This window comes from Neoarius graeffei, chromosome 9, assembly GCF_027579695.1.
Source record: "Neoarius graeffei isolate fNeoGra1 chromosome 9, fNeoGra1.pri, whole genome shotgun sequence".
Taxonomy (NCBI): domain Eukaryota; kingdom Metazoa; phylum Chordata; class Actinopteri; order Siluriformes; family Ariidae; genus Neoarius; species Neoarius graeffei.
The window spans coordinates 8399347-8418598 of NC_083577.1; the positions used below are offsets into that span (position 1 = coordinate 8399347).

The following is a 19252-nucleotide window of genomic DNA, read 5'->3' on the forward strand; positions in this document are numbered from 1 at the left end:
GGCCGGCAAGGGCCTTTCTGTGTGGAGTTTGCATGTTCTCCCCGTGTCCGCGTGGGTTTCCTCCGGGTGCTCCGGTTTCCCCCACAGTCCAAAGACATGCAGGTTAGGTTAACTGGTGACTCTAAATTGACCGTAGGTGTGAATGTGAGTGTGAATGGTTGTCTGTGTCTATGTGTCAGCCCTGTGATGACCTGGCGACTTGTCCAGGGTGTACCCCGCCTTTCGCCCGTAGTCAGCTGGGATAGGCTCCAGCTTGCCTGCGACCCTGTAGAACAGGATAAAGTGGCTAGAGAAATAATGAGATGAGACCTTACTATTAGCTTCTTACATGCTTGCTAATAATTTGTTTAAAGAGTGTACACCACATACAGATAAAGCGTTAGGTATTTGAAGTGAATAATTTGGTACACAAAAACACTCAAATATAAAAGTTGAAAGAAAATCCATTTGCTTCAGTTTGATTTAATTGAGAACCAGCATTGCCAGATTGCTTTCGTTTCATCAGTGTTGTCTTTTCGTCATGTTGCTGTTATTGATATTCCCCCTCAAGTGCATTCAAACTAAAGTAAGGGGCTTGATTTGAAAATGTAAGGAGTAGAAAGTAGAAATATTTGTGTTAAAATGCCAAGAGTAAAAGTAAAACATTGTCAGGAAATGAAATACTCAGATGAAGGATACCTGAAAACTCTAAAGTACAGTAATGAAGTGTTTATACTTGTTGACTTTCCGTCCTCTGATGGTAGCTCAGTGGTTAAGATGTTGGACTACTGATTGAAAGGTGGTGTGCTGGGCCCTTGAGCAAGGCCCTTAATCCTCGACTGCTCAGTTGTATAAATGAAATAGAAGTCATTCGCTCTGGATAAGGGTCATCTGCCAAATGTTTCATCCTTTTTGTTGATTTGATCTCCTCCCCTGTCTTGTTATTGGTTTCCTGGTCGATCTGGTTTGTATAATCCCCTGATTACTTGGTCTGTGTAGGTACACCCTGCTGCTTCTTTGTTTCACTGTGAAGTTCTTTCATGCTTAATGTGTCTTCAAGTCCAAGCTTTGTTTACTGAGTTTCCTGTGTTTCTTAGAGTTTTGAATTTAGAGTGTCTGATTTATTTGTCTACAATAATGGATGTTTAGCCCAGTCTCCCTGTGCTTGGTGTAACGAGCGCTGGGCTTGTTTGGTTTTCCTGTTTTGTGTTGGCTCCTCCCACCTGCTCACCTGAGGCCTGTCTCACCGGGTTCAGCCCCTATATAAGATCAGTTTGGCAGATACCAGCGAAAGAGAGAGAGAGGAAGTGACAGGTGGCAGCTGTCCTTTAGGGGTTTCTTGGTTTCTCATCTCACTATCTCTAGCCGCTTTATCCTGTTCTACAGGGTCGCAGGCAAGCTGGAGCCTATCCCAGCTGACTACGGGCGAAAGGCGGGGTACACCCTGGACAAGTCGCCAGGTCATCACAGGGCTGACACATAGACACAGACAACCATTCACACTCACATTCACACCTACGGTCAATTTAGAGTCACCAGTTAACCTAACCTGCATGTCTTTGGGGGAAACCGGAGCACCCGGAGGAAACCCACGTGGACACGGGGAGAACATGCAAACTCCACACAGAAAGGCCCTCGCTGGCCACGGGGCTCGAACCCGGACCTTCTTGCTGTGAGGCGACAGCGCTAACCACTACACCACCGTGCCGCCCTTCTTGGTTACTGATTGTTGTTTTTTTCTTTTTTTACAGTGCACCACACCTTGTGTTCTATTTATCCAGACACCTTCCTTACACTATTGCTTACTGACTATCCATATTGACTCATTTGCTTATTTTGTTTGCCTTTAGCTCAAAGTTTTATTTATCTTTATTTCAATAAATCCTTGAGTTTCCTAATTTAAAGATACACTACCATTCAAAAGTTTGGGGTCACCCAGACAATTTTGTGTTTTCCATGAAAAGTCACACTTTTATTTACCAGCATAAGTTGTAAAATGAATAGAAAATATAGTCAAGACATTTTTCTGGCCATTTTGAGCATTTAATCGACCCCACAAATGTGATGCTCCAGAAACTCAATCTGCTCAAAGGAAGGTCAGTTTTATAGCTTCTCTAAAGAGCTCAACTGTTTTCAGCTGTGCTAACATGATTGTACAAGGGTTTTCTAATCATCCATTAGCCTTCTGAGGCAATGAGCAAACACATTGTACCATTAGAACACTGGAGTGAGAGTTGCTGGAAATGGGCCTCTATACACCTATGGAGATATTGCACCAAAAACCAGACATTTGCAGCTAGAATAGTCATTTACCACATTAGCAATGTATAGAGTGTATTTCTGATTAGTTTAAAGTGATCTTCATTGAAAAGAACAGTGCTTTTCTTTCAAAAATAAGGAAATTTCAAAGTGACCCCAAACTTTTGAATGGTATGTGTCCTCCTCTTTTCATACGGTCTTGAGCTGGGTCATAACAAAATAGGGGCTCGTCTGGGAAATGAACCCAGGACTTCTCACACCCAAAGCGAGAATCATACCTGAAACCAGCCCCCATTTTATTACGACCCAGTTCAAGACTGTAACAAAAGAGCAGGAGCCAACACAAAACAGGAAAACCAAACAAGCCCAGAGGTTGGACCCATGCTGTTCTCATCATGCCTCAAATAAAAGACACAGCAAGTTTATGCACTTAAGTCCTGCCTTATTTCACCCACCACACGTGACAGCGACCAGTTTAGCATTATCACACGCTCACCTCAAACTGTGCTCAGCCTCTCACCCAGACTTGTGCATGTGATTTCTGAGACTGTATGACACACTGGTATCTATAAATACGAAGAAAATAACGTCACCAAGCTCAGAGTAGTGTCGTAAACCCAGCATGAGCATCAAAAGTGTTAGAAAGTGTTTTGATAAAAAATAGAATTCCATTATGATCTGTTTATACTGTATGTTATTTCTTTATCTGGCTTGTCTTACATTAAAGCTGTACTGCCTTTCAGATTTTTCAAGTTTAGGTCATAAAAATAATTTTCCCCAACACCCAATTATTTTTGTCAAGTGGACCAAAAGCTACTGACTTAGAATCACAGACTTCTAATTGTATTATTATTATTATTATTATTATTATTATTATTATTATTATTATTATTATTTTAATTAGAACAATTAATGAATTTAGAGCCACATGGCCTTAAATTCTCCACTATTTTTTCCTGCTTCACCATGACGCAATACAAGATACTACGTCATGCATGACGTGGTGGGCTTTCCCTGTTCATGCAAGGCATTGTGGGATACAAATTTGAAACAGGAGAGAACAATGGAGGACGCAAATGAAATGTGAAAGATTGACTACAGTAACGGAAAGCGAGAAGAAAAAACATTATGTTGCGAAGGAACGGAAACACAGGACCAAACTAATAAATATCGGCGCTCAGCGAGCACCTCGGTGTGATCAGCTGTTCATTTAGCGACTGTCAGTGCACAGTCAAAGGTAAACCTGTAGACGGCAGTAATGCAACACAGTGGATGCCAGCTGCCGTAAAACCCAAAAGAAGAAGAAGAAGGTAAACCTGCGCATGCGCACACGGACTTCCTCTGTCTGTTTGACTGCGCCAAGCGAGCGATTTCATGCATGTGATTTGCTTGGGAATCCCCTCAAATTGAATAACTTCCCAGCCACAGAATGGTCTGATGTATTTTTTTTAGATATTACAGAAATAAACATGGGCGGCACAGTGGTGTAGTGGTTAGCGCTGTCGCCTCACAGCAAGAAGGTCCTGGGTTCAAGCCCCGGGGCCGGCGAGGGCCTTTCTGTGTGGAGTTTGCATGTTCTCCCCGTGTCCGCGTGGGTTTCCTCCGGGTGCTCCGGTTTCCCCCACAGTCCAAAGACATGCAGGTTAGGTTAACCGGTGACTCTAAATTGACCGTAGGTGTGAATGTGAGTATGAATGGTTGTCTGTGTCTATGTGTCAGCCCTGTGATGACCTGGCGACTTGTCCAGGGTGTACCCCGCCTTTCGCCCGTAGTCAGCTGGGATAGGCTCCAGCTTGCCTGCGACCCTGTAGAAGAATAAAGCGGCTAGAGATAATGAGATGAGATGAGAAATAAACATGTATCACAATGATGAAATTTCAGAGGGAACTAAATTTCACCGATTTTATGAAATCGAAAGGGCGTCTAGCTTTAAGGTAGACGTGTTAATTATGTTGACAATGTTCATGTATTAATGCTGAAGTTCATGGCTTGTTGATATCAGATAGTGCTGTAAATAATGCTAGTCAAGGGGACCACAATGTATGTAGTTGTTTGTTCATAGACTTGTCATTCTATTTTATGAAGCTGATTAAGTATCTTGTAAATGTTACCACATGAACTCTCTTTTTATGTATTACATGCTCATTTTTACTGATAAGTTTTGTAATGTTAATGCACATGCACTGACTGTATATTCTCCATAAATAAAAAGAATAAAATAGAATAACTAGAAGGTCACTCAGTAGAGTGCACACTTCTGCCAAGCCACATATTATCTGCATCAATCTCACATCACTTGAACTGAGGATAATACTAAAGCTGTCCACCAAATGTCATCCAAATCCGTTCATTACTTTTTGAGTTACGTTGGGAACAGACAAAAAAAAAAATCCTGGATCCACATCCTGTACATATCTGGATTTGCACCAAAATTGAATCAATTGTTCCTTGGTCCATGGCTTAGCTTTCCTCCAAATTTCATCCAAATCCATTCACTATTTTTGAGTTATGTTGGGAACAAACAATCTGATGTTGCACAGTGAAGAACAATACACATCACTTACACAATGTTTACATTTATTTATTCATTTATTTATTTTTAACATATTGCTACCTCAAAACGCACACTCAAACCTTTGGTACATTACAGTACTGGTTGGCACTGTACTGTCTGTTTGTGCTAGTTGTCTTTTTTTGTACTGTCCTTGATGTCTGCACTTTATATTGCTTGTGTAATTTATTGTCTGCAATGTTTGCACTCGCTGCGCTCTTGCACTTTATGTTATATTGTAGATTTGTAGTCCTGTGATGTTTAATATCGCACCATGGTCCTGGAGAAATGTTCTTTTGTTTTAACTGTGAATTGTACCAACTGTATAGGGTTGAAATGACAATAAAAAGCCTTGACCTTGACGAACAAACAAACAAACAAATGGAGGTAAAAACATAACCTTCTCCAACACAATTGGCAGTGGTAAATAATAATAATAATAATAATAATAATAATAATATACCACAAGTTGGCCTAGTGGGCGGCATGGTGGTGTAGTGGTTAGCACTGTCGCCTCACAGCAAAAAGGTCCGGGTTCGAGCCCCGTGGCCAGCGAGGGCCTTTCTGTGTGGAGTTTGCATGTTCTTACCGTGTCCGTGTGGGTTTCCTCCAGGTGCTCCGGTTTCCCCCACAGTCCAAAGACATGCAGGTTAGGTTAACTGGTGACTCTAAATTGAGCGTAGGTGTGAATGTGAGTGTGAATGGTTGTCTGTGTCTATGTGTCAGCCCTGTGATGACCTGGCGACTTGTCCAGGGTGTACCCCGCCTTTCGCCCGTAGTCAGCTGGGATAGGCTCCAGCTTGCCTGCGACCCTGTAGAACAGGATAAAGCGGCTAGAGATAATGAGATGAGATGAGAAGTTGGCCTAGTGGTTAGCGTGTCTGCCTCTTGACTGGGAGATTGTGAGTTCTACTCATGGTCGTGTCATACCAAAGACCATCATAAAAATGGTACCTACTGCCCTCTGGGAAGGCACACTGTAATGCAGATGTGGGTGGGGAGTCAAACTCTCACAGTTACTAGAGGACCAGCCCCCAACGGTAACCCCAGTTGTATAGGCGAGAGGCCGAGGGCTATCGAAACGGAGATTGGCGCCACCTGATTGCATGGCACGGGAAAGACTTTACACTAATAATAATAATAATAACATACTATGACTGCTACTAATAATAATAAGTATAAATACGCATGTGAGTACAGAAAATCGTGCATGCTGATTGGTTGAGAGATTCTGACTATTTCTTGAGAATCACCGCGAGTGACTCAGCAAAATGGTGGCCGATCATTTTGTCACCATAAGTGAGGAAGAATTACACATGATGAATGAAAATGCTGTTCCTAAAAGCACTAAAGATGCTACGAAGTTTGGTCTAAAACTACTCAAAGGGAAGGCGGACTTTTGATTTATTTTATCGATTTCAAAACAAAGTATTTTATGTGACTTGGTGTAGACAAGTGACACAAGTCTGCACCATGCCGTTATTACATTTACGTCCCGCTTTTGAAGTTTGAAATAATTTTTTTTAATATGATATATTTTTAAGTAATCACCTGTGTATTTATACTAAAGCAATTATTTGCCTCGGGATCAGTGAATAATGTTGATGAATAATAACCTCGACCTTGAGTTATTATTCACTGATATTCACTTCACCTTCAGTGATTATTATTATTATTATTATTATTATTATTATTATTATTATTATTATTAATTCTCTAGATTTTCCATTTGAAAAGTTGTAAAAATGTTATTACCATTGTTTGTTTGTTTTTTATGCATGCGTGTGTGTGTGTGTGTTTTGGTGCTGTTTATCTCACAGTTATTACAGATATACGGTAAGCAGTAAAGCATCAGAAGGATGAGTGAAATCTACGAGCGTGAACACTATTCTATCGTTAAATCAGTGTGTAAAGAGTTTATATGTATGTGTATTATATGTATATTATATGTATGTTTTATTCCTGAATTTAAGAATGTGTCCATATATGAAGCAGATAAACCTTCATATACTTCTGCAAATGTCCAGGTTCAAAACAGAGGACACTCTATAAAGCCTCGGATCTCTCTCTCTGTGTGTGTGTGTGTGTGTGTGTGTGTGTGTGTGTGCATACACGTGCACGTGCGTGTGTTATCCAGAAAGCTTTCATGCATGGCTGGACTGTATCACATCCACGGGGCTTTGGAGCATTGGAGAGAAAAGTGAGATGTAAATACATGTGTAAATAAATATAAAGGAGGTACCGTAGATATATACTGTAGGTTTACAAGTGTAAAGGGATATTTAGAGACTGTAAGAATAGTTAAGTAGTTATGATACATTTCCTAGGCTATTTATTTATTTATTTACTTGTTGTATTGATTGATAATTTGCTATTTTTATGGGCCAAGAGAGCATGGTCATTTCATTACCTTAGCTTTAGAATTACACAAACAAGCCTCCTTATAAAGTCCATCCATCCACTATCTGTAGCTGCTTATCCTGTGCAGGGTCGCGGGCAAGCTGGAGCCTATCCCAGCTGACTACGGGCGAAAGGCGGGGTACACCCTGGACAAGTCGCCAGGTCATCACAGGGCTGACACATAGACACAGACAACCATTCACACTCACATTCACACCTACGCTCAATTTAGAGTCACCAGTTAACCTAACCTGCATGTCTTTGGACTGTGGGGGAAACCGGAGCACCCGGAGGAAACCCACGTGGACACGGGGAGAACATGCAAACTCCGCACAGAAAGGCCCTCGTTGGCCGCTGGGCTCGAACTTGCTGTAAGGTGACAGTGCTAACCACTACACCACCATGCCACCCCTCAACTCAACTCAACAAGAAGCAAAATTAATCCCAAAGCAACAAATATACATTTACATTTCATTCTGGGATTTGACTAATCGCAAGGCTCTGGGGCTCATGTCCAAACCCGACTGAGAGCGAGGCCAGAGGAGAATGAACAAACAGCAAACAAACATAAACAGCAGAAATAATATTACACTGTAACCCCACTATAACACACTCCTTTCTTGGGCGACATCCAAACAGTTCATTATACCGAAAAGTTCGTAATTCTGAAATGGACCCATTTGTCACACTAAACACTCATGTTATATGCAAAATTTTAAGCACATTGAAATTCCTTATCACAAATTTCTCCTTCTGAGTCACTATCGCAGCTCACTGACTGAGGTTTTTTTTTTCCTTCCTCCCCCCATATCTTATTCTTATTCTTTTTTATATTTGTATATGTAAATACCTAATTTAATTTAATTTATCTAGAAGTTTTTCTCTATTTCTATTCTCTGTTTATCCTGTAATGATGCTACTGGAATTTTAATTTCCCTGAAGGAACTTTATCCAAAGAGATCAATAAAGTTCTAATCTAATCTAATCTAATCTAATCTAATCTAATCTAATCTAATCTAATCTAATCTCTAAAGGATCACAAATGGAGGCCATGATTTCTTCATCTGTTATGGAAATGATGGAGGTTACTGGTGTATCATTTGTTGTCAATGTCCACCCACTGACTCGCTGTGTTTTCTAAATCTTCACTATTCAGTTCATTCATGTGTTGTAAATCACCAATGATGCCATTTATGTCATGCTACTGGGCTGGGTGGGGTAGGGTGGGGGATATAAAAACACTGCTGGTATGCTTTAACTAAGGCTACATCCACACGACAACGGCAATGAGATTTTTTTTTTAGCGGGTAAAAAAAAATATGGCGTCCACATGGGCAACGGATCAGTAAAATATCAGGTACATATGGCAACGCAACGCTTGCTGAAAACAATGCAATACACATGCCACATGCCACACATGCTACGTGCGCCATAGACGTCGCCAGACCCATTTTAGGGTAGCTCCAGCCACCCTATCTTATGGCAAAGCCACCCTATATTTTTTGCCCTTTTTTAAATTATTTATATATATATTTTTTCCCCAAAAAAACAAAGGCAGTAAAGCACTGAACATGAGCCATCAAGAACGCAAGTTAATCCGAACAACAGTTTCTGCTTGCTTATTTATTGTTTAATGCAATATTATTAATATCGTTATGATTCCTCCTCATTGGCTCTGTGTCAAGCGTCACATCGAGTGGTAGGCTAGTAGGACTTAAAAAACTACGCGGGCATTCTGCAGCAGGCGCGGTGCGGGCTTCCATTGAGTTGGGTTTGCAGAGAGTCAGAATTCTATGCTTTCATTTGCAGACACACACGGTGAGATTGTAATTTGATGTCAGTGGTTTGCATTTGCTTAACTTTACCTAGGCTATATTGAGTCTTCTGTAGAATGTTTACATGATGATTTGTGAAGCACTTGCCCTCTTCAGTTTGCGCAGGAATGCATGACACCTACCATTGTTTTTTTTTCACATTTTTGTAGTTTAGCTGGTGAAGTTGCTTCAGCAAGCAATTAAATGATGAAAGCAATTTTAAAATAGAATAGAAATGGTGGGAAGTGTGTCCCCAAGGTGTGATGCTCTTGAAATAATGAATTGATTGACAGCCTTAGTAGGTGCTCTGAAAAATGTTCGGCGCGCGCTGCGCGCGCACAATACCTTTTCTCCTCTGGGTGCTAAGCTACCCCTGTCTCTCAAACCTAGTGACGTCCCTGACGTGCGCTGTAAGACGGTCCCATCAGAGACAACAGAAGAAGAAGTAGGATGCATGCACATGTAACGGGTTTATTTTTTTCCACTTGCCATTGTGTGTAGTGGTGGGGAAATTCTGCGCTGGCCCTTTAAGAGCGCAGGTAGTTATGGGAACGAGGCGCTGGCCTCTTTCAGTTCATTTTGGAAATGTAAGCGCCAATGCCACTGGACGTTTGCAGCCCGTCCTCAGCAGTGTATTTGTGTCTCATTTCTTCAGAATAAAAAGACTGGTGAACAACACAACGCAACGTCTGTTACACGCATAAACCCCTTCTTCTACCCGGCGTGAAGCACTCACAGGAACAAACACACAACAACAAGAAGAAGATGGCTGCGACTACGCGAGGAAATCGTGCCTTCTGTGTGTACAAATTAGTTTTATTAGTGTGCATAGTTTTATATAACTTAATTTTCTTATTGTGTGTGAACATTTTGAAAAGCATTTTTATATAATTTATATAACTTTTTATATTGTGTGTGAACATTTTGAAAAGCAGTCTTATCCAATAAAAAAAAGAAATTCAAGAAATGGTTCACTTACTTGTTTATTTAAAAGAAAAGCTGCATATAAAAGTGAATGCAATGCAGTGGTTCATACAAAACAGTCTGTTGAAGGGTCTTCTGACCCTTTTCCCCTCTGCCTCCATTATAGTCAGGTAACTGTTGCTTTGTGTGGAAGGCTGTACTTTCTGTTCATCAAAGCAGGTATAAATTGTCTGTCTGGCAGGTCAGTCAGGTTAATGTGTAAACAATTTCAATTTCTGTTGTTACGAATGATGCGCGCGAGAGTGCTGCTTGTTCTAGTCATGTGGTTGTGACGCCATCGTAAACAAATCCGTTCTACTCATCCAAACGACTTCGCAACGGCGCCGTTGCCAGATTTTTTCACTCTGGAACCCGTTCTCAAAAGATTTCATTTTGGGGCACCCAAAACGCCGGTGCCGTGTGGACGCCAGGCCGAAACGATAAAAAATTTTATCAGATTCACCTGAATCCGTTGCCGTGTGGACAGGGCCTAAGTGTTAAGTTTAGTGGTATCAACAGTCATTTCATCCTTTTATCAATCCTTAGATCATCGTTCTCGATAATTGTTAGTGATCAACACCTAAGTGAGGCTCGTTAAGCCTTTGTTTTATGGCGTTAACACGTATTGTTAACTTGGCTGTGGACTTGATTACTTATTGTTTGTGTCTGGTGGGAAGAGGTGCACATGGTTTAGGCTACATCCACACGACAACGGCAACGAGATGTTATTTAAAAATATATCGCGTCCAAATGGGCAACGATCAGTAAAATATCAGGTCCATATGGCAACACAACGCTTGCTGAAAACGATGCAATACACATGCCACACCTCTAGGGGCGCTGTAAGACGGTCTCTTCGGAGACACCAGAACAATAGAAGAAGTAAGGACGCATGCGCATAAACTATTATGCGCGAGACTTCATATTAGCCACAAAGTCAGGAAAATCTGTTCGTAAAATTACGTTATAATGACCAAATACAATGAAAAGTATTTTTCCAGTCTCACCTGTGAAAGGTAATCCCATGTGATCTCGTTTGGACGGCAAACCTGTTGGTACAGTTAAACGTAGCTAATCTTTATTCTCCGCTTTGACCTTTCCAATATGGCGGCGAGGATGACGTATGATTCTACGCGGAAGGCGGCGTCTTTAATGGTCCGGAATAAATTGAATGCTACACGTTGATGGATTAATTTGCTCCTCTACGCCCTTTTTGAGGAATGTACTGTAGGACTAAAACCAACATCTGAAGAGGTGAGATCGCTCCTTTTTTCCCCTATTTTTGCTGGCGGGATTGACTCTGCCCTAAGGGCAGAGTCTCTCTCTCTCTCTCTCTCTCTCTCAATTTGCACCATTACACAATAAATATTCACAGTGAAAATATTTTGTAAGCGCGTTTCATGAACCAAGTTATAGGATTTGTTGACAACTCGCATCGCATCGCAATGAGAAGATCATTGGCACTACTGGTGTTAAGAATCAGACCATTTCATAAATGAATATTTTGCTGTAGAGCTGCAGTGTTTGTACAATTGCATGTTTTTGCTTCACTATTACTGTCACTATTCTGCTTCTTGCATTACTACTGTGAACTGATACATAATAATAATAATAATAATAATAATAATAATAATAATAATAATAATAATATCCAAGCTCGTGTTTCACTCTCACTAGTGCTCTGTAAGGCTTTTTCCTGGTGATATTCGTTACACTTCTACTCGGCGTGAAGCACTCACAGTCATGTGGTTGTGACGTTATCGTAAACAAATCCGTTCTACTCATCCAGACGACTTCACAACGGCAACGTTGCCAGATCTTTCCACTCTGGAACCCGTTCTCAAAAAGATTGCGTTTTGGGCACCCAAAACGCCGGTGCCGTGTGGACGCCAGGCCTAAACGATAAGCAATTGTATCGGAGTCACCTGAATCTGTTGCCGTGTGGACAGGGCTTTAGTGAGTCATGTAAGCAGATGAATGACGGATGTAATTGCAGGAAGAGTGTTTATTTACAAACAGGCAGGCAAACAGGGCAAAAACGTAAGGCAAAGGCAGGGTTGTGAAATGGGCAATGCTTATATGAGGCACAAACAGAATGGCAAAGACAAAAGGCAGAGTACAAATACACAAAACAAAGTCAAAATCAGAAAGGCAATACACAGATACAAAGGCCTGGTAATGTGAGACACTCGGTACAGCGTGTATAGATAGTTTTCACATGACGTCACAGAGTCGGGGATTCCCTAGTGGCGGCCATCTTGCGGGTCAAGCTTACCGTAAGGGTCACTGAGCACACATTGTAATGCGTGAGTACAAAGTCTTCAAAAGAACCCAAGCAGGCTATTTAAAGCTAGCAATGGTGCACACCTGTTGTATTCATGGCTGTCGTAATAGGTCAGATGATGACGTCAAGCGGAGCTTTTATGGAATTCCCACTGTACGGGAGCACAAAGGCGAGCAAACAAAGAAACTCAGCATACAAAGGAGAAATCTATGGCTTGCGAGAATCAACCGCAAGGATTATCAGCCTTCCAAACAAGTCTGTTCCAATCATTTTATAAGTGGTAAGTTGTTTAAATAAACAATCAATTGTGTTTAAGTTTGTTTTTGGAAACCAAAACATCGTGTAAACAGTCTCTGGAGAATGCCTAACTGGAACTGACATGGTACTGTAATACCACTAATGGATGTAAAATTTGTCTTAAATCAACTCAATATTATACACACACATATATTTATATGCAGTGTTGAGAGCTCTAAAATTCCAATGTTTACATACCTTGGCTGTAATTAGGACACGACTGTCACTTGGTTTTATATGGTGGACTTCACGGACCCAGCCACAGACAAAATAATTGTATGACTCCAGCGACTTGTATGCTTTGAGGTCATCAAGTGTGTAGGCACTTTTACTATTCACGAAATAGTTCACAATATCAGGGTACGATATGGATGGCAGCCCTGCATAGTCACTTGAAAATGCATCTTTGTCCACTTCATAGGGGTCAATTCCCCCAATCAAGGCCAGTTTGGCTGCATACCGTTGTTGTGAGATGTCGTCCAATGTATCCATACTTCCGTTTGCTTGATTTTGCCGACATTGATCTTTATTTTAGAAAACTGACTATATAACTGGGCGGCACGGTGGTGTAGTGGTTAGCGCTGTCGCCTCACAGCAAGAAGGTCCTGGGTTCGAGCCCCGGGGCCGGCGAGGGCCCTTCTGTGTGGAGTTTGCATGTTCTCTCCGTGTCCGCGTGGGTTTCCTCCGGGTGCTCCGGTTTCCCCCACAGTCCAAAGACATGCAGGTTAGGTTAACTGGTGACTCTAAATTGACCGTAGGTGTGAATGTGAGTGTGAATGGTTGTCTGTGTCTGTGTCAGCCCTGTGATGACCTGGCAACTTGTCCAGGGTGTACCCTGCCTTTCGCCCGTAGTCAGCTGGGATAGGCACCAGCTTGCCTGCGACCCTGTAGAAGGATAAAGCGGCTAGAGATAATGAGATGAGATGAGATGAGACTATATAACTTTATAAATTCGTCCAAGATAACGTAGCTGGTAATAGCGATGGTCCGTTTTGTTAGCCCCACAAGATGGCAGCTGGAGGGCGTTCCCTGGAATGCCGTGACGTCAGTGAAAACTATCTATACTTCACCAAACCCGTGTTTTTATGGAGTACTTTGAAGCTGTACTGTACTGTGATAACATTCTAATCTGGAACATGTTCATGGTACTGTAATTAGCCCTAATGGCGCGCCAAGTCTAATGGCGCTCTTTCGAATACCCCAACTCATTGTCATTAAAGGCAGGGGCACAAACTTAATTATATGCGAAGATTTGTAGCAAGACTTCGATATAGTGGGATTGCAGTGTCGTAGTATTCCATGGAATGACATCACACTTTCTGCTGTTCTTCTCGAGATGATTTATAAACCAGTATCAGTACTAGGATGAGTTTCTCACAGTGTCTTCCTCTTATCGTCTCATTGTCACCTCTGGATTGTTCATTAGGGATCTAAAGTTACATCTGGATTTCTGTTAAGCGTTCAAATGTATTGCATTTTGAAGACGTGCTAATCCAAAGCGACTTCACGCATCAGTAACAATGTGACAATGTCTAAAATTCAAAGCAAAGTGGGATAGAAATAAAACTGAGAAAGTGTGAAGCTTAACTGGTCGCACTACCATTTGAAAGTTATCCATTAATTACGTATGGGTTGAATAAAATATAGATCCATTATCCGTAACCGCTTATCCTGTGCGAAGTTCAAGTCGAAGACAAGTTCAATACCATGCTAGCTGAATGGAATCTATCTGATAGAATATGAAAAAAAAGCCAGCCAATATTATTATTATTATTATTATTATTATTCATACACACTCTCTTCATATCAGCATTCTCAAAGGCCAGCGCTAGCTTACCCGCAACTCGGTGATGTTAGCATAGCAGTCCAGTTACCTTCCAGCTGGTGTAGCATAGTGTAGGCTCAATTAGATTGGTTTCAAATTAGTTCATGTTTAAAGTCTATAATTTTCTGTAAAGCTGCTTTGTGATGATGTCTGTTGTTAAAAGAACTATACAAATAAACTTGACTTGACTTGTAGCATTTAGCAGTAGTGTTAGCGAAGGCCAATGCTAGTGCAGTCAAGCCAGTGCTACTGCGAGCTAGTAGTACAGGCTAACAACTGAGAAACTAAGATTTCTGTCTCCAGACTCTTCTTCCACGCACGCTCGCCACAGTATTTTTCACTCGTATTCATTTCCTTGTGTAATGTACTTAGTTACTTTTAAAATTAACATTGACAGCTACACACAACGGCACGACCTGGCAGCCAAAATCCTCTCAAAATCTTCCGTTTTTAATGAAGCAAACCTGGTGGCCATGTTTGTTTACAAATCGTCATAGTCGCTCACTAGCATAGAAGTTTTACGTCTCCGACGTGTGACATCGTGTTGTCCTGACAATGTGCAATATTGTAACAATATTGAACGCTCATTTTCCATTGGATAGAGTGGTAATACACGTCGGATAAGCAATATGCTCACAATATTGCATGCTATCGAACCAAATGAATGAAACCTGCTAGAAGGGAACAGAACATGTTTTTATTCCATCGAAAAAGTGTCCTGTATGTATAATAATCAGTGTAATTCACTTCACCTGGTTGCAATATTATTGCTGAATGGTGTATATGAAAATTAAGCCCAGGAAGGAGGCACTAAGCTGTAACTCACCGGCCCAGTGCAGGTCAGACCATCATCTTCAGCTCTCTCACACTGAGCGTCACACTCCACACACATGGAGCCATTCGCAAACTCTCGCACTTCCCTGAGAGAGAGAGAGAGAGAGAGAGAGAGAGAGAGATATTCATTCATCTTGGTATTTCTTTCAGAGCAATATGTTTGACAAAGTGCACATTAACTGTCAGCGTGTACACAGGAGCGTATACACACCCTCACACACACTTCACACTTTAAACAGCAATAAAAACGACATTCTTCATCTCAGCTCTCATCTAGAATCCATCAGTTATTGACGTGCTGTCGTGAATAGCTCTTTAATACATGCTCAAATCGAAAGATCAGTTTTGTGCCTCCGAGAAACCCATGAGCAATCTCTCATGGGAAGAGGTTACGCCTCTCAAAGAGATGTTTTCACAACTGCCAGGCGAGTCTCCAGGTTCATGGGGGCGGAGTTTAGCTTTCATTTGACCATCCAATCACAATCCTAATAGGAAAAAGGTACTATAAAATTGCACAGTAACAATAACGAAACAGCTAGCTATAATTATCAGCTATCTGATACGTAATTATACGGTAGCTAGCTAATATCTTGATTGCCGCTTTAGCTACCAAGCTAGTTACCACTGAGCTAAGTAGGATGACTTATAGTTACAAATCAGCATTTTAAGTACAAAATAAAACCAGAAATACTGCTGCTACGCTAATGTGGATTATTTTCCCATAACAGAACATCCCAAAGTAACAGTATGTTATTTACTATAGAACAGAGTGCATACATTTTATCAATTTAATGTTGTGGAATGTCCAAGATGTCGTAATGTTGCAACTTTCGCTTCACCATATTAACGACTACATATGTTTTCTTTTTTCAAGTCCATGTACATGGACATGGCGAATTAGCTGTTACTATAGCAACATCAGTGTATCAAAGCGAGCACATTAATATTCCATGTCCAAGTTGTACAATTCTTCACGTTACCATTTGGCAACTTGGACACTTCTGAAAGTTTTGACAGGATATGATGCCATAAGGTAGAGGTCTGCGCGGGTCGGATTTTTCAGTCCCGCTCCCGCCCGCGCCCGCATTGTGCAGTCCCGCTCCCGCCCGCGCCCGCAAAGAATTATGATTTTCAGTCCCGCTCCCGCTCGCACCCACAAAAAAATTATGATTTTCAGTCCCGCTCCCGCCCGCGCCTGCCATATTTTGTCCCGCTCCCGCCCGCAAATCCCGCATGATGCAGACGTTCGCGTTATTTCTCAGGAAAGTTCTTGTCTTGACACAGGGTGATGGTGCCCCGCCCCCTACTTTGAGTGGATTTGAGCATAAATATCTACAGCTCATGTTCACGTTTGTTATTATTTACCTTGTTTCTGAATTCAGCACATAGTGTTTCTAATAATAATAATTAGTGCTGTCAAGCGATTAAAATATTTAATCGCGAATCGCACATTTTTATCACATGAGAAACCATCGTAATTCTCTGATCAGCATAAAAAAGTGAATGGGCTTGCTTTGTACCAATGGTGTTTTTTTTTTTATTGCAAAGCAGAGCTAGTAAGAGAAGTGAATTGATTTACTGCTTGAGTTAGTCTACAACTCTAATCAGAGAGACAGATTACACAGTGACGGTAGGCTTGACTCAATGCTATCCCAGAAATCCTTCCTGTAATATGCAAATTTGACCGCCTCTGATTGGACAGCCAAATTTGCATATTACAGGAAGGATTTCTGGGATAGCATTGAGTCAAGCCTACCGTCACTGTGTAACCTGTCTCTCTGATTAGAGTTGTAGACTAACGCAAGCAGTAAATCACTTCACTCATGGTTCTCTTGCTAGCTGGGTGTGAACTGCGAGTCATTAGAGTGATCAAAGGATTTCCCGTTAGGGTGATCAATGGCAAATTTAAGATGCTATTCCTCACTCAATCTAGCAATCTGACTCTCTCTGCAAATTTAGGCACCTTAAAATGTTTTTATTAATGCCAAATAAAATATCCAGCACAAATTATATATGATAGACATAAATTAATAATTTATAAATTTTATTTCAAACACATTTTTAGTTAGCGGGACTGCAGCTTATCACCGCTCCCGCCCGCGCCGCATATGTGCACTCCCGCTCCTGCCCGCGCGCGCATATGTGCACTTCTGGTCCCGCCCACGCCCGCAATGAGCTTTCAAAATTTGTCCCACGCCGCACTGCTTTGCGGCAGGTCCCGCGAGTCCCGCGGGACTCCCGCGGGAGTGCAGGGCTCTACCATAAGGTTAAAGAAATATGTGTGAGGGGGAAAAAATGGTAAGTTTCCAAAGGTGGTTAAGTGTGTCGTGAAAATTTACCTCAATACGTATCATTCTCATAAAATAAACACATTTTAGATCAGCTTGGCGTCTGAAATAATGTACGTTAAAAAGTGTCTCCATGGAAACGGTTCCAATGTAAGTTGGAGGAGATGAAAGGCTATGGTCGCCTAACGAAATTGACACAGTTTCTGGGTTCGGGGGAACCCACCTGTCCTGCCGGAACGTCTGTGGAGGACATTGAAGATATCTACCTATTCAGAACCATGATTACCAGACTTTTGCTGATTGGATTAGGCATTGCCCTGGTATATCGAGGAAATCAGACAACAGTGACAGCTATTCAAAGCCCCACAAAGCTGCCCGATATGATTGAAGCGGTGGGCAAAGCTGTCGGCACTCAGACTGTGGCTATAGAACTTGAACCACAACATGGTTGTCATCTAGGAGATGCTTTCGGCTTTGCAAGGAATAAGTATTTTGGAGACCAAATGGAATTGAATTGAACAGAATGGACGAAATGGACAGATATGGATGAGTGGTGTGGACGTGTAAAGACTGCGTCTGTTTGAAAGACCAAACAATCTCTATCTTATCAACATTCGGCTCCCTGAACAGCACCGGCCTCGATCAAGGCTGTTGCTGGGAAAACATTTCCCCCAGAAGGTCACTGCTGGGAAACACTCTCGCATTCTTCGCATTCCTTCCCCAATTTTCCGCGGTCACCGTTTTTCACCCCCAGTGTGACAAGCGGGTGCGTGACCAGCGTCGCTTGCATGGCTGCAGGAGTGGATGGCTGCTTGCTTGTGCTGGGTTACCTCTACCTTTCTGAGCTCCGTATCAATGCGCTGCCGAAGCGCGCAGAAGGTGTTAGTACGCCTGTCATCATAGTGCGGACTTTCCATAGCATAGAAAATCGCTACGTTTCAATTTGTGTAACTGAACTTGTTTCATATCACTGGTCATATAAACCTATGTAAACAGGAAAAACGCGGAAGAGTTTGGTCGCATCTAACTACAGCCCCAAAAAATACCATTGGCCATGCTGAGCCTAGCTACATTGCTAACAGGAGTGACAGCGCGTCTGACTGCGTCTGACTGACTGGGAGGTCGCGCAAAGCTCGGAACGGTACGGAGCAGCTCGTCTCAATTCAGATAAGAGCATATTTCATTATGGAAGTACGGTGGACTGTTCCTTTAAAAAGCTGGAGGATGAGACACAATGATACAATTAAACATCAACAGGTGTGTGTAGTGTCGTACCGGTAAGGTGTGTATGTGTTTGTGTGTGTGTAGTGTGTTAGCTGACCCATGGTGCAGGTTGCAGGACTTGACACACATGCGCCCCCTGCTGAAGAAGCGGCAGAACAGACACTGATCCGGACCCGGACCCCAACACCCAGCATCCGAACACAACGGGTCGCACACCATGTCGTCCATAACTGAAAAAAAGGAAACAAATGACACAACATGGTTCCTGTTGCACACAGAAACACAACTGCTTCAGGTTACTGATTTCTACGAAAAGCTGTTTATCTCATCAGTTACTAACAATAATAGTTTATACTGGTTCATATTACAGTGCTGATGAATTCTGGATTCTGATTCTGATGTTGATGAATTTTCTAGAACCGTAGCTCTGAGAATATTAAAGCACAGGTTTATATGAAAGTGTTTCTTCATTTCTATGATCACAGCTTATACAGGAACTGGGATGAACTATGCTCCACATGATCCAAGACTAAT

General features: G+C 41.8%; 1 protein-coding gene across 3 annotated transcripts in view; it reads right to left on the minus strand.

The window, feature by feature from the left end:
• The window catches only part of LOC132891447 (receptor tyrosine-protein kinase erbB-4-like), a 962854-nt gene that overhangs the window by 159650 nt on the left and 783952 nt on the right, over positions 1-19252 (minus strand). For all 3 annotated transcript variants that reach the window (XR_009655323.1, XR_009655322.1, XM_060928997.1), the window contains exons 13-14: positions 18816-18948; positions 15199-15292 (exon numbers count right to left, since the gene is read on the minus strand). Coding sequence is in view for 1 of the 3 variants with exons in the window: in XM_060928997.1 (XP_060784980.1) it covers positions 15199-15292; positions 18816-18948 (227 nt within the window). In the remaining 2 variants the exon portion in view is untranslated. The remainder of the gene's footprint in view (positions 1-15198; positions 15293-18815; positions 18949-19252) is intronic.